The 16,143-nt window shown below is 39.3% G+C and overlaps 1 protein-coding gene and 1 long non-coding RNA gene across 2 annotated transcripts; one reads left to right on the forward strand and one right to left on the reverse strand.

Annotated features, from left to right (window-relative positions):
* Window positions 1-766: 766 nt before the first annotated feature.
* LOC146708074 (CD209 antigen-like protein A) lies at window positions 767-15,325 on the forward strand. Its single transcript, XM_085459799.1, has 6 exons — window positions 767-803; window positions 5,623-5,712; window positions 5,891-5,977; window positions 6,075-6,217; window positions 6,320-6,420; window positions 14,529-15,325. The coding sequence occupies exons 1-6, from the start codon at window positions 767-769 to the stop codon at window positions 14,665-14,667; spliced, it is 597 nt and encodes a 198-aa protein (XP_085315925.1). The 3' UTR covers window positions 14,668-15,325.
* Window positions 10,285-11,253, reverse strand: LOC146708075 (uncharacterized). The gene is made up of 2 exons (XR_014920916.1): window positions 11,132-11,253; window positions 10,285-10,542 (listed from the first exon to the last, which is right to left on the reverse strand). It is a non-coding gene; the product is annotated as an uncharacterized LOC146708075 (long non-coding RNA).
* Window positions 15,326-16,143: the final 818 nt, after the last annotated feature.

A 16,143-nucleotide genomic window follows, 5' to 3' on the forward strand; every position in this document is an offset into this window, starting at 1 on the left:
TGGTAGCGAACTAATCATGTGATTCAGGTGTGTTGACCCAAGGTGAGATCTAAAACCTGCAGGACACCGGCCCTTGAGGCCTGGAATTGCCCACCCCTGTTACAGACTATAGGTTTAGACTATAGGTAACAGCTACGTGCTACTATTCAAATGCACTTAAATAACTGATCATTAGTTAGTGAGAGCACTTCTATAAAAACAGAGGTTTTGCCTCTACACCCACAACTGCAGTTTGGCCCACAACAACAACCTCATCATCAAGTTTGCTGATGACACCACGGTAGCCCCCTAAAATATAAGCTGTTTTTACTCAGGTTTTAACATTCCAGCTTTTTAGTATAATGTTCAAATGATGTCCAGTTGTGCCAATAAGTAACTGTCCACAGAAATCACTGCGAGGTAGTGAGTAGATGTCCTGTACCTGCCTCCTGCACATTCTACCAAGGCAGCTGTCTCTTACTTGAAGTAAAGGGAGTAGTTGAGTACAATAAAAACTAGTAAACTATCTCAGCATGCCGTCTCATATTTAAAAGTAGATATATATGAATGTTTTTATCTTAGTGGAAATTGGAAACTGAGTTGATCTGATAAGGGAGAAGGGGTAGATGTATTCTGTGTACAGGAAGCTGTGAGCTTAAACCTGCCGATGTTGTCATAAACGGAAGAAAGAAAGGTAGATAAGGTTATTGATTAGTTCTGCATTTTCTCACTATATGCCTTTGCCATACCACAGCAAAATAAGTTTGTTCTTAAATACGAATCTGACATGGATTGTGAAAATGGAGCTGATACTTCGACCGGTAGTAAGTAATTCAATTTATTTAGAAGATTTTCATGCTGTCAATGTCGTATGTTTTATTCTAGTTTCAAGTATGAGTTTGCACTGAAAACCCCACCTTGGTAGATATTCTTGGAATCAGGTGGAGGATTTTTTATTTTTTTAAACAAACGATTAGGGAATAAACTGCATTCAAAGTTTATTTTTTCAACCACTAACACAATTAAAATTATGTAATAATTTTATTTAATAATTATAAAATATTGAATAGTTTCTTCTTTTAAAGAACTCAATATCAGGGCTTTCTTCTTCTAAATTCAGCTAAAACTGAGGCCACCGGGGGACAAAAGTGGGCACGTCTGTTTTTTCTTTTCTAGAATTCTGAGATTAAAGTCAGAATTCTGACGTTTTTCTCAGAATTCTGGAAAAGAAAAAAAGATATGCCCACTTTTTTTTTCTGGTGTCCCTAATCCTCTTCCATACTAAACAGATTCTTACTCTGGATGGCGTTATCTTGGCCTCCAGGAACACTGTGAGGAACCTTGGAGTCATTTTTGTCCTTCAGTGCAGGTATTAAACAAATACGTAGGGCTGATTTCTTCCATTTGCCTAATATCACTAAAATTAGAAACATCTGGTCTCAGAGTGACACTGAAAAACTAGTTCATGCGTTTACTACTTCTAGGCTGGACTACTGTAATTCATTATTATCAGGATATCCTAAAAACTTCCTGAAAAGCTTTTAGTTGATCCAAAATGCTGCAGCAACAGTACTGACAGGGACTAGAAAAAGAGAGCATATTTCTCATATATTGGCTTCCCTTCATTGGCTCCCTGTTTATTCCAGAATCTAATTCAAAATCCTTCTCCCCGCATACACGGTCTTAAATAATCAGACAAGAATAAATAGTGCCATAGGACCCCAGTAGAGCACTTCACTCTCAGACTGCAGGCTTACTTGTAGTTCCTAGAACAGGGGTCGGCAACCCTGAGCACGCATGCCACAGCTGGCACGCGAAGGGTTAACTGATGGCACGACCATAGCTGGACTGGCCATCGGGCATTTGCCTGGTATGCCTGATGGTCATTTTTCGTTTTTATGGGCCGATGATTTTTCGTTTTTTTTTTTCTTTCTTTTTTTTGTTACTTTCGAACAGTATAAACAATGACAGGTGGTGGATTGGCCAGATGCTGGCTGATGTGTAATAACTAGGGCTATCTCGATATCCTTTAGCTGGATGGCGATATACAATATATATCTTGATATTTCTTTAAAGCCATATAGTAGGAACAAAAAGAGAGTTCTCAGTCATGCTGTGTCCCAGATCTCACACAGGCACTTTTATTAACATACAGCGCAGATGTACATCAAAAAAATTGGTCAGAAATAAATTATCAGCAATTATTAAATAATAATGCTCCATAAATAAAGTAAAACAATGTTGTTTTTGTGCATAACAAAAAGCTCACAATTGTGCCGTCAAAATGTAAACTAAAAATACACTGAGCATAATAACAAAGACAGACAGATTTCCCAGCTGCTTTGTTCCCAAGTTCTACTGCGCGACTGACAGCCTGGAGTTTGAAATCTGCTTCGTAACCGTGTCTCTTAACAGGTACCATTTGTGGTCCTAATACACACACACAATATGGTATTATTACGGTAATATTACTCTGCAAGGCTCCTGACTACCGCAGCTGTAATGCTCCCACAATCCATCAAGCAGTGCAGCTTCGCAGCTTACCAAAGTCGCACTAAAACAATTTTTGACAGATTGCTGCCTGCCGTGTACCACATAAAATCAGTTCGCGGTCAGTAAGCACAACCAGAATTCATAAAAAAGGCGCACTGTCGATTTTTGACAAAATGAAAAGATTTTAGTGTAAGGTTATAGTTGGAAAAATACAGTATACGAGTTTTGTAAGGTAGTTTGTATCGGGGCAGGAGGTTGGGAGACTTCGCGGTCTGGGATACAGCATACAGTTTCACACACTTTTTATTTTGCACTTTATGGCGCTGTTGTAAATGGTGAAAACACTAGTACTGCTAGCTGCACGCCACCAATGCGTTAACGGGCTAACTGCTAACGCTAACCGCAACGCTAACGTGTTGTCCTCTTTGATAGCTTCTGTGTCCATCTTGTCGTTGCCTGCAGGTGAAGCAATGGGGGAGGGGGAGTTGTGTTCAGTGAAGGAGAGAGGCGAGGCAGAGTAACTTTGCGTAGAGACAATAGTGGATGAAAGAGAGACAAACTTGCGGTTCCACAAGTATAATTATAACGTAACAAAGACTATATTTTCACATCTCATATCTCATCTAAAAATATATCAATGTATTAAAAATCTCAATATTACGGAGCCCTGCAGGGGACATGGGAGAAAAAAAAATTAAGACAGACTTTTGCGAGATCTCGCAAAACTAACTCAACTCGGGATCTTGCAAAACTTTTGCGAGATCTCGCAAAACAAACTCGGGATCTCGCAAAACTAACTCAGGATCTCGCAAAACTTTTGCGAGATCTCGCAAAACAAACTCGGGATCTTGCAAAACTTTTGTGAGATCTCGCAAAACAAACTCGGGATCTCGCAAAACAAACTCGGGATCTCACAAAACTTTTGAAAGATCTCGCAAAACAAACTCGGGATCTCGCAAAAGTTTTGCGAGATCTCGCAAAAGTTTTAGCCGCATACTTCGGACGCTGGCTTGAAGCCGACCGGGAGGTCAAGGCACGATGTGCCGGGAAAGCGGTGTTCCTCCCGGCTGTATTAAACCTCCCGTTAACTTCGAGCTAACGGGAAGAATGCGGCTAAAACTTTTGGGAGATCTCGCAAAAGTTTTGCGAGATCCCGAGTTTGTTTTGCGAGATCCCGAATTTGTTTTGCGAAATCCCAAATTTGTTTTGCGAGATCCCGAGTTTGTTTTGCGAGATCTCGCAAAAGTCCGTCTTGATTTTTTTTCCTCCCATGTCCCCTGCGGGGCTCTGTACAATATGTCACCCAGTCCGAGTAATAACCACCTGATGGGTGGATGAGGGAAAGGGGAGGCAGGAGGAGGAAAGACCCGAGGCGGCCGCTGGCCCGAGTGTCAGGTGAACTTCAGGTAAGAAGTTATGACCTGCAGTCTATCTGGATCAGATATAAACCAAGTTTAGGTGTAGTCATAGCTGGACTGGCCATCGGGCATACCGGGCATTTGCCCGAAGGGCCGATGGTGATTTTTAGTTTTTATGGGCCGATGATTTTTTATTTTTTTCCGGTAACGGTACAAACAATGAAAGGTGGTGGATTGGTCAGATGCTGGCCGGTGTGTAAAAATAACTCAGTTGTTTGGTGGTGGTTATAGCGGAGCTTCCACAGATTCAGTAACATTAGCAAGTGGTGGAGGACAGCAGGTGGATGAGAGAAAGGGGAGGCAGGAGAAGGAGAGACCTGAGGCGGCCGCTGGCCCGAGTGTCAGGTGAACTGAACTTCAGGGAAGAAGTTATGACCTGCAGTCTATTTGGGTCAGATATAAACCAAGTTTAGGTGGAGTTTATTTTCGTTTTGCTGACTTTTTACCGTCAGTTACAATAACTTGTACTGCGTACTAGCTAGCATGACGGTGTTTCTATACATCTGGGTGGGTGTTATGATGTTACTGATAGTGAACTTTATTTTATTCATAAGGTTAGTTAGTAGAGTTGCCAACCGTCCCGTAAAAAGACGGAAATGTCCCGCATTCAGAGAAAATATTATGCGTTTCGTATTGAGCTGAAAAGGAACACAGTTTGTCCTGTACTTCAGCTAGGATGGAAAAAACACAAAGCTGGAATTATTCTGTTTTTACGCTGTCAGCTGCCTCTTCTTCGTTCATTCTTTCCCCTCCCTCTCCTGTTTCTACTTCAATGAATATGATCATGAAACTGATCAATGATCAGCTGATCAGCTTTTCTCTCTTGTTTATCGCCCACTTTGCGCCAGAAAGAGGAAACCAGCGGATGTCGCGTTAAACAACAGCAGCATGTTTAAGCTTGATCAGCTGTTGTTAGAATTTATTTAATATTAATTTCAAGTATCAGCTGATGTTTGCTGGAGCCACAGCTGTTAAGCTGCTGGTCATGATATCGGTTTGGATATGTGGTGAGAGATCTTTATGGTTTAGCACACCAGCTAATGCTCCTTTATCAGTCTGCTAATACACATCTGGTAAGAGATACAGATGCATAAAAAGTCACACCAAATGATTCCTGAACAGTTCTTACCCTACAAATGTAACCACACTGAACTGAAAACCACTAAACCCATTTGTACTTCCTCTTTATTTATCCCTTAATACATTTTTTATTCGGCAGCACGGTGGCACGGTGGTTAGCACTGTTGCCGCACAGCAAGAAGGTCCTGAGTTCAATTCCACCATCAGGCCAGGGTCTTTCTGTGTGGAGTTTGCATGTTCTCCCCGTGTTTGCGTGGGTTCTCTCCGGGTACTCCGGCTTCCTCCCACCGTCCAAAGACATGCAGCTTGTGGGGATAGGTTAATTGATTAATCCAAATTGTCACTAGGTGTGAATGTGAGTGTGAATGGTTGTCTGTCCCTGTGTGTTGGCCCTGCAACAGACTGGCGACCTGTCCAGGGTGTACCCCGCCTTTCGCCCTATGACAGCTGGGATAGGCTCCAGCGCCCCCCGCGACCGTGAAAAAGATAAGCGGAAGCGAATGGATGGACATTTTTTATTCTCATGTTGGTGTTTATAGTATTATTATTATGCATGAGTCCATATCCTGGCAGTGCACCATAATTTTCGTTGTACATTCTTATATAATGACAATAAATGTAATTTTCTTATCTGTTTGATACCTGCACACAGAAAGAAAACTCTGCAGACTGGTTGCTTTGAGCTTTGCACTTCTGTGTATTCTTCAAGCTACACTCAACATTTCACTGCGACTGGCTTTTTGTGAGTCAATTTACATTTTCTTTGTAATGTGACCATAAATTCACCATCTGAATAATATAAGAACAGAATGACAGAGACCGTTACAGTTTGAAGAATTGCAATGAATTTAACTTTAATCAGGTTCATTCATGTGGCACTCTGGTGGTGTAGTTACTTAAGGAAATGTTTGCTCTTACAGACAGTTCTGATACAACAACAACACCAGATTGTGAGGCCATTATGAAAAACTTGACTAAAGAAGAAGACATTAAAATGAATGAATTAGGTGAGTGTAACGCTAAACAGTATTATCATTATTAACATTGCTGTTTGTTATTTTCTTGAGCATAATTTTGAAGGTTCAGTTTTACTGTCCTTTGCAGCTCGCTATATCCAACGAGGATGGATATACTTCAAACACAGTTTATATTACGTTTCATCTACTAAAAACACCTGGAATGACAGCAGAGAGGACTGTCTGCAGAGAGGGGCAGACTTGGTGATTATCAACAGCAGAGAGGAACAGGTACAGTATATAGGAGCAAAATCTGTTTCTGAGACACAAAGACAAAAGTGTAAAACTCAGATGTATTTTATATTATTGTTCATTTCTTTTTCTGTGAATAAGAACTTCATAAGAGAGTTAAAAAATCGGACATGGATTGGACTGACTGACGCAGAAAAAGAACAGACATGGAAATGGGTGGATGGGACTACACCTACCATCAGGTTTCACACTTTATGTTTGTTACATAACTCTTTCATAAATTATTATTGGTAACTTGCATTTTAAGATAAAGTGTAGGTGTAAATTCTTGTCCTTGTGTGTAGTTGTTTGTTCAGTACGGTGGCCCCTAGAGACAAAGCACGTACAAACTCCAAAACACTTGCTAACTCCAAAACACTTGCAAACTCCAAAACACTTGCAAAGTATCTGAGGCTGAGACCACAGGACAGTAAAACATGATTGTTGGGCTTCATTTCTGTACTGAACAGTCATTTAAGATTAGTTAGTAAATAACAATTAGCTAATGTTGTTCATGAGACTAAAGTCATATCACTTTGGTAATGTAAATATAATATGGCAAATATTATAGTTATTATATTAATCATTATTGGCTATTACAGCAGTGAACATGAACTCTGTGTCAAATACTGAGCCTCAGTACAGATTCAAGTTGCAGTTATTTATATGTCTTATCACCTTAAATCTTCACTCAAAGACAAGTATCTTTGACAGTGCATATATAGGTGTATCATATATAAGAGACAAATGTTGTTCCTTCAGTATGTTGGCATTACTAAATTTGGCTCATTGCTTACATATATTTATAAAAAGAAAATGTACGAGCTGTGATAACTGTTTCTGATAAAATGAAGAGTAGACTGATATATGAAATATTCCTTTATTGGGTGAGAAAATCAGACCATGTCATAACTGCTGTAGCTGTAAGTCATACAGAATAGATATCAGAGCCTTAAACAGGCTGACTTCTGCTAAATGGGTCAAACTGGGCAGAAAGTCTACAAACACATAACATCCTTATAGAATATGATGTAACACTATAGATCAATGTAACCACGGTAACTTCTGACCCCACTTCCGCCAGTCCCTTTATTGTGGCGGGAATGAATCCTGTATAAGTTCCGGGTCAATCAGCTGCATGTCCCTGCTCCTCTGGCTGCTGTTGTCCCTGTGGTTGGCGTACTTGTCAGATATCGACAAATTTTGCACTACAGGCCAGTTGACAGCGTGCAATAACCCGGCCGATTCATTCATCTTTACACTACCTCACAATCGACTCAACGGTGAGTTATTTGTTTGTTTTGTCACAATTAATGACAATGCGGAGCCGCGATCGCACATCCTAAAACGCCAGTAAGCTAAAGCTAGGCTAGCGACAGTAAGTGCAATTACTAGTTTTATTTATTGAATATTGTTGTTTTTGTTTATTCCGTTATGGACGAATGTTGACTTAATGTATCTAGAGTTGAACGAGTGATTTGATTTTTGTAGTTTTGTCCGTTTTGGATGTTTTTTGTTACTTTTCTGATGAAATGCCAAAACGGCCTATGAGATTTTGCATTGAGTTAAATTCCATTGAGCTTATTGAATCTGTTGCGCAACACCTGTGATTAAATGAGTTTTGTAAACATATTTGATTAACTTTGGATAATATTTATTAGCTTTAACGCTGATATACTTTGATGGGACCCATGAGAATGTTTTTCTATAATAGTATTTAGAATGAAATTCATTATAAGAGATGATGGTTTATTGATTGTTGTATGAAACGTGGCATTGATTACTTGACTTTGTTATTTATGGATTTATGTATTTATTTTGTCACAGCAGTAGAATGCTGTTTCGTTTTCTTCTGTGAATGATGATTTATGTTTTTGACCTTGTTTAGGTCAGGTTTTTTTTTCTCCCGCGATCAGCCCTGATCAGCGCGAGATGGCGAGCCACCCGACCACCGCTACGTTGCGGTAGGATTATGAACCTATGGACTGAATCAAACTGTTGACACATGACCTATCACAGGTCCATGGAACTAAAATAAATCACATACTGGACTACACCTCATTCCACCTCCCTTTTGGAACCCAATAAGCTGTTTTGTATTGTCAACATTATTTTTGGTTGTGATATATATGCATATTTATTTATTTTTTGTACATCTGTCTATATATTCCTCATAACATAATATATATATTTTGAGCTCAACTTTGATTTCCTGTGTTTTATTCACACCCTCAGGCTCCATAGTCGAAACTTATTCTGATAGCTCATTGTCTATGAGGCTGCAGTCAGGCGCCCTGGTCCTTTAACCGCATTACATCAACTTACCTCAGAATATATAAAGCATATAAACAATTACAGCAATATGATGCAACTGTCAGGGTTCCTGGGTCGGTGACCCAGTGTTTTCAGTTTTGTTCATGTTCAGTTTATTTTGCCACTTCCATGTGCTCACTTCCTGCTTTTCCTGTGTCAGCTCGTCTTGTGTCATTAGCCAGATTATGTTCAGCTGTGTACTCACTGGTCTCTCATTATCATCCTCATCAGTCTGTGTATTTAAGCACTCTGTTTCTACTCGTTCACTGTCGTGTCATTGATGTTAATGTCGTCTGTGTGTTCAGTTTGTCAACCAGCCAGCCAGTCAGTCAGTCCTTTGTTCATTCATTCAGCCAGCCAGCCATTTCCTACCTCTGTACTGTTTGTTCACTCCTTCGGCAATAAACATCCACCTTCACCTACCTGCCTGTGAGTCCAGCGTTTGGGTCCTCCTTCTCTCATCCACGACACTACTCCTGACAGCAACAAACACAGCAGTACTACTAATGCAAAATACTCAAAGCTTTATAGAAATGAAACAAACATTTATTTTTAGCTCCATTCTGCTGCTGATACATACTTTAGGTTTCTGAATATTAAACTTGTTGCTGCCTTTCATAGTGTGTAACTTGAAGGCCCTGAGTACTTTGTCCCACACTGAAAACACTGGAATGATACAATTATTTGAAGATTGCCTAATAAGACTGATTCAGGACAGACGATTAGTTATTTAAACTTTCCTAGCAGTCCTTCACAAACAGGGAACAGTCTGTCTATTCTCTCCATCTGTCAGCTGCTGCTGGCTCTTCCTCTTCCTCACACCCTGCTGAGTTTGTCCTGGTGGATCATCAGGGGTGCAAAGCCTCACAGATGTGCAGCAGTGGGTCCCTCAGTCTGTCCTCACTCTGGACACTTGCAGTTGTCACACATGGAAATCAAATGTGTGATAAGCTGCAGGATTCAAACACAAGTGTGACTTATAAATGAATGTTCATACTTTTATTACACAATCAGAGAGAAAGAAAAAGAGAGAGAGTGCAGGACAGACAGACAGATGACAGTCTCAGGTGTATACACTGCTACAAAACAGCACAAAAGAAGGAGGATTTAGTGTTTGTGTTATTACGAAACAAGAAGAGTTCCCAGATGGTACAGTGGACACGTGTGACTCCTGTGATTAAAGCATCTTTCTTTCAGCTTAACGAGTGAACCGTCAGCTCGTTCAAACACACGTTAAAGTCAGTTTGGCTCGACCCCACCGAACAGAGGCAGCAATATAACATAGCTAACATTAACAGTGCAGTGAATCCTGCTTGTGCCGTGATATTCAGGACTGCAAACCGAGCAGCATCACTGACTTTCAGCTTGTTGTGTTTGTGGATATATGACTGACTTTAATTATCCATAAAATCATCACATTCTCTGTACACAGCAAATCCAGCATGTCCAAATTAACACTGTCGGATTTGATTTCAACACTATTAAAGTGTCTATATGGGTCCACACCAGAGAGTGTTAATTTAACTCTTTTTGGAGAGTTGGTACTTTAACTCTGTTTTAGTGTTAAACACCAAATCTGTCTGGAGTTGATAATTTAACACTTGGTGTTAAGAGTTAATATATAAACTCTCCAAGAGTATTTTAGTTTAACTACGTAAGAGTTATCTTCTAATTCATTCTAAAAAGCGGGAATTTTACTGTTCTGAACTTCTAGAAATTTCTTTTGGAAATAAACATTTACTAAAAAGACGCAATGGTTTTTGAAAAACATTTATTCTGAACTGTGCACCACAATTTCAAAACATTTTCTGAAAGATGTAACAGTATACATGTTCTCACTTTCATTAGAATTTTGTTTATCAAAAGGTCTGACATAGGTGAGCTGGTAAATGCAAATAACAGCATTCTCATCACTTATTTCTTCAATACAATATGCATGTCCTTCATTCATCACTTTGTGGAACTTCAACGCACTTCTGCTCTCCCCCATATTCCATCTTCACAAGCATATCCTGTGCGGAGATTAAATAAAAATTAGTTGACCCTAATTAATGGCACAAATAATCCAGTAAACAATTGCAGCACAGTAAAAAAAAAAAAAAAAGGAATCCTCTTTGAGCCTTTACTTGTGTAAAGTATTTTCCCAAAAGACAAAGACACAGGCAACAGGTAATACTGAACTAAATGTAAAACCTCAACCTTTTTCATTTTTACCTAAACCGTGTGCACAAAACTCTGGAGGGATCTATGCTAACGTAGAATCCAGTCAGGACGTCTGCTACTGCTGTTTGCTCGGTTTTTTTTTTTTATGGGCGATCGTTTTCAGGCTTCAAGTAGCACCATTATACCAACATTTCACATTCTAGACATTGTTTTAGGTGTATTTGACCAAAAGTTTGACTGAAAATTCACATGCAAGCTTTTTTCAAGGCTGTGGTATTTGCCCGCAGACAATACCTTTCAGCTAGCTAAAACAGAATATTATGCTATCACCGAGCAACATGGCTAATGCCTTTCACACAGCTTTGTCTCAACTCCAAAGAGCCACAGAAGTAAAAGCTAATAGAAATAATTGAAACAATCTTTGAAAAAATGACTTACCAAGCATGGCAAACAACTCAAATACGTAGAGCAAAATGTTCTGAAACGGCTTCACTTCAGCTTCGATTGGAGCCTATGGTGCTGGGGGCGGAGTCTGTGAATTTACTCTGTTGGTGTCATAGCCCCTCTAGGAGTTCAGAGTTAAGAGGTCAAGATGTTTCCATTGTAACACCTCCAGATTTGACATAGAAACACTCATTTTTAACACTCGATTTTAACTACTATCATTTTACACCTCAGAGTTACATTAAAACAGGGGTCACCAACCTTTTTGAAAGTGAGAGCTACTTCTTGGGTACCGATTAATGTGAAGGGCTACCAGTTTGACACACACTTCTCAAATAACAAATTTCCTCAGTTTAACTTAATTATGTGTTATCATTAATAATTAATGATATTCATCTATGTACGGACACTAATTATGTTAATTATTTTTCACCATAATTATAAAGAATGCAAGTAGGAAACAAGGTAGGAAACATAAATATCAATATGCAACGCTTTATTTCTATATATCTCTGCAAGTATTTACATTTTGAAGTGATCACTTCTACAACATTTTCACTTACCACTAACAAATTTTAACAAATCATGCACTGTTACATACATTATTTTTGTATGTATGTAACATACAAAAAAATCAACTTTCAAATTTTACAGAACTTTTCACCAAATTGGCAGCATTTTAAAGCAAATTTTCACATGTTACACTTAACAAACACATTTGTTTTTCAATAATTAAATTCAACTTTGACATGACACTGTAATGTTGCCACTGAGAACATCTAATATGGCTTTCTTTGTCTGTTAGTGGGAAACCTGGCATTGCATGCTGTTCACCAGTGTGTTCTAATCTGGGGTATAACTTGACACTGCAACTCTGAGTGAGTCTTGCAGATGTGCATCGGAGAGGCGTGTTCTGTGTTTGTTCTTGATGAAGTTCATGTCAGAAAAGGCTGATTCACAAAGATAGGTTGAACCAAACAGGCTGGCAACCTTCATAGCTGCTGTGCACACACCACTGTACTTTTCTGTGTCAACAAGGCACCAAAAGTTTGGTGCACCCAGATAGGCTTTGAGGTGGACGTCATTTTGCAATGTTACAATTTCGATTTCCACCTGTCCAGCATCCAAGCTGAACATTGAACTTAGTTGCTCAGCAATGCATGTTGTGTCCACATTCATGAAAGGATTGGAAACAAATGAGACACATGGCTCAAGCTGATCAAGGTCACAAAACCTGTTCTCAAACTCTTGACCAAGTCAGTTTATGACTTGAGTGTACTTTTCTGCAACTTTGTCAAAAGTCTTAGATGCTGAAGCATTGTCTTTCAGCACCATCTGCACAGAGGGAAAGTGCAGCACCTATTTTCTCTGTAAATGCACAGAGAAAATGTTCATCTGGGCTTTAAATCCATTTAAAGCACTTATCATGTCAGCAACAGTCTTACCTTTGCCTTGCAGCTCACAGTTCAAATGGTTCAGTTTCCCAGTAATGTCTGTTAAAAACGCAAGGTCAAGTGTCCACTCAGTGTCCTCCAGCAGAGATGTGTCTTCCCCTTTGGATTGCATGAACTCCTTGATTTCACCCAAAAGTGACAAAAAACGAAGCAAAATCCGTCCCCTGCTGAGCCATCGGATTTCCGTATGTAGTAGCAGGTCACCATATTCAGCTGACAGCTCCTCCAATAGCACCTTGAATGTTCTGTGCTGTTTAGCTCTGGAGCGGATGCTGTTTATGATCTTCACGACGGGAGTCATGACGTGCTCGAAGCCGATCACCTTTGCGCATAACGCCTGCTGGTGAATGATGCAGTGGTAATGCATGAAGTTTGGGAACTCTGTGTCACCTTTACAGTGAGCGATGAATCCCGTATGTCGGCCGATCATAGCAGGAGCCCCGTCGGTAGTCACTGATACCAGCTTTTCCAACGGTACCTTTTTCTTCGCGAAAAACTCCTTCACCACGTTATAGATGTCAACTCCCTTCATAGTTGTCTTTAGCGGTAGTAGTGTCAGAAGTTCTTCTTTTGTGGAGAAACCATCAAATACCATCCGGATAAAGACCATCAGCCGTGCTGTACTGCTGCTGTCGACGGACTCGTCACACTGGATGCTAAACCAACTGCACTTTGCCAGATCCTGATCCAACTGATCGGCCAAGTTCCCGGACATAGCCGACACTCTTTTAACAATTGTAGTTGCCCCCAGCTGGACATCAGAGAGAGTGGAGATTACATCGTTTCCATATTTCTCGTCTTTAAGCACAGTTTTTGCAATTATCATCATTGCTTCTTTGAAAACCTCCCTGTCTAAAAATGCCTTCTTTTTCTTAATCATGAAATGTGTAGCTCTAAATGAGGCTTCGGTTGCTTTTTGAGAGTTTTTCACCGGTCTCGTGAAAAAAGACTGCTGTTTGCTCAAACCTGCCTTTAATTCGCGGGCCTTTTCCGCTCGCAGTGTGCTGCCCTTTGGGTAGTTAGCATGGTAGCTTGTGTGACACGTTCGGAAATGTCTCTCCACGTTGTGCCGCTTTGCCGTTGCCACAGTTGCCCCGCAAATGAGACACACGCATGAATCTTTCACAGTGGTAAAAAAAAGAACTCTTCCTCCCATTCACTGTGAAAATTATACGTTTTCTTCCTTTTTTCCGCCATGTTTTCCTCATCTCCTCACCTTTGCCTTTGCTGGTCTTCACGGCAACTGTTTCCGTGGAGACCAGCTAGCACTAAATATTAGATCATGATCTAATATTTAATAATAAACATTTTTTTAATATATTATCTCTAACAAATTAACACCAATGCAATTGTGATTAAAAAAAAATAGCAAGAAAAAATAAAAATAGATGCAGCTTACTGGTAAGTTGTTATGGTGAGCTATTTTTAGAACAGGCCCGCGGGCGACTCATCTGGTCCTTGCGGGCGACCTGGTGCCCGCGGGCACCATGTTGGTGACCCCTGCATTAAAAGAATGTGACTCTACTTAGAGTAAAATTAACTCTACTTTTGCAAGAAGACTATTAACACCAAAACATTTAACACTTTTGAATTTGCTGTGTAAGATTAAAGTCAATTATTGAATGGCGTATATTTTGAAGTAAAGGCTTTAAAACCAAGTTAGTACAAATCGTACTAGTACATAATCGGCCTTAAAATGCGGCCTTTAAGGCTGCAGACCCCAAATCCGGTCATTGGTACTTCCTGGCTTGTGTAGTTACTAGGTAACAAAAGCTCAACACTGCCCCTAGCGTCCTGGAGCACTTCCGTTGTGTTTTGGAATTTGCAAGTGTTTTGGGGTTTGCATGTGTTTTGTCTCTAGGGGCCACCGTAGTTCAGTATACCATGACTTCAGTGTCAGTATAAAATGGTTAGTCTTTTTTTCTGTTTGTGTTCAGCTTCTGGTACATCGGCGAGCCTAACAATGTTGATGGAGGTGAAGATTGTGGAGAAATCTATTTCTATAAAAGAGAAAACTCCTGGAATGATGCACCATGTGGCAGAAAAAATGTCTGGATTTGTGAAAAAAATTTATAGATAATTTAACCCACCAGAAAATATTAAGATGTAAAATCATGACAAATAAATGTAGTCATATAATATCACCATTGATTTCAGGTAGTCAGCTGATTTTAAGTGAAAGCAGAGAGGCAGAAAAGACAACCAACATAATACTTTGTTTATAAAGTTGGTGTGCAGTCTGTTGTCTGTATGTTATACACAGAAAAATATTTAAATACTGTTCAAATTATGTGATTATCTTCTTTTTATACATATAAAATGTACCTCTGTTCCAGAGTTTTCTGCCATAAGTGGTACAAAACTTTCCATAAATGTGTTGGCAGCACTGATTTGCTTTGAGCAAACATAATCATGTGTGTTTGCAAATAATATCAAAAATACTTTATTCATTACATTATAACAGCAAGAACTGTTTCTCGAGTTATGTGTGACAACATGAGCCTGGTTACTGGAAAACAAGTAAATGACTTCAATAGTTTGGAAACTAAATGAGAAAAATGCAAAAACCCATGTGGAAGATTGTCACAGTTACCATTTTTTAAGGGTGCCAGAAAAAAACCAAATTATTTGTAGAAAGAATGATGTGAAGTTGTCTGACTGCTTGTATTCAGTGCCATTTTGTTATTACCACATATACTTCATTAAAAGGCCTGGAATCGCTTTTTCTTATTAAAAAACCCATTGCCATTTTACATGCAACATCTGTTAATGTTTAATGATCTACAGAATTATGAAAACAGCACACATAGCATTACAACAGGTAATCATGTACAGGTACTCAGAATTCTCACAGCCAGAAGGCATGCATGTGGTTACGTTAATTAGGTTGGTGATTCTAAATGTAAATAAGTACAAGCGAGCATATTCTTAGTATGGATATAAGCCTTTATTGTTTGTTTGTTTGTTCATTTATTTCAAACATGCAAACAATATTCAGGTAGATTTAATAAAGAAGATAAGAGAGAGAAAAAAATACTAAACAAAAGTCAATACATTTCAATATTGCTACCGTTCTAATTCATTTACATGTTGAAAGGGAGTGGTGCCACTAGCAGCAGCAATTAGACAGAATTCAGTAATTAAGGGCATAAAATGCAAGAACGTGGAGCATAAAATCAGCCTTTATGCGGATGATGTGTTACTCTTTCTCCAAAATTCACAAACCAATATCTCTGGGGTGATTGAATTGATAAACTCTTTTGCAAGAATATCAGATTACTCAATTAACTGGTCAAAATCTACAGTTCTACCGATTAATTGCTCCCTCCATAATTCCTCTTCTACACCACTGCAATCGGGAAATATAAAATATTTAGGTATTAATGTTTCTCCCAAGCTTGCAGATCTAACTAAATTAAACCATATCCCGCTTTTAAAGAAGGTAGAAGATGATCTGGCTAGATGCATTGTTTATTGTTTACGTTTTTGTGTGTAGCGTGCTTATTTTGCACTATGTATGGATAACGTCGCAACTGGTGTCGGTGTTCGTGC

This window comes from Copadichromis virginalis, linkage group LG6 (genome assembly GCF_057382275.1).
Source record: "Copadichromis virginalis isolate Kocher_CV1m ecotype Utaka linkage group LG6, C_Virginalis_male_GT1.1, whole genome shotgun sequence".
NCBI classification, from domain to species: Eukaryota; Metazoa; Chordata; class Actinopteri; order Cichliformes; family Cichlidae; genus Copadichromis; species Copadichromis virginalis.

Excerpts from the sequence above, each read along its gene's own strand:
- LOC146708074 (XM_085459799.1), top strand. The coding sequence starts at position 767 with ATGGATTGTGAAAATGGAGCTGATACTTCGACCGGTA. Across the intron at positions 5,713-5,890 it reads TTCACTGCGACTGGCTTTTT|ACAGTTCTGATACAACAACA; the intron begins GTGAGTCAATTT and ends TTGCTCTTACAG. Across the intron at positions 5,978-6,074 it reads CATTAAAATGAATGAATTAG|CTCGCTATATCCAACGAGGA; the intron begins GTGAGTGTAACG and ends TGTCCTTTGCAG.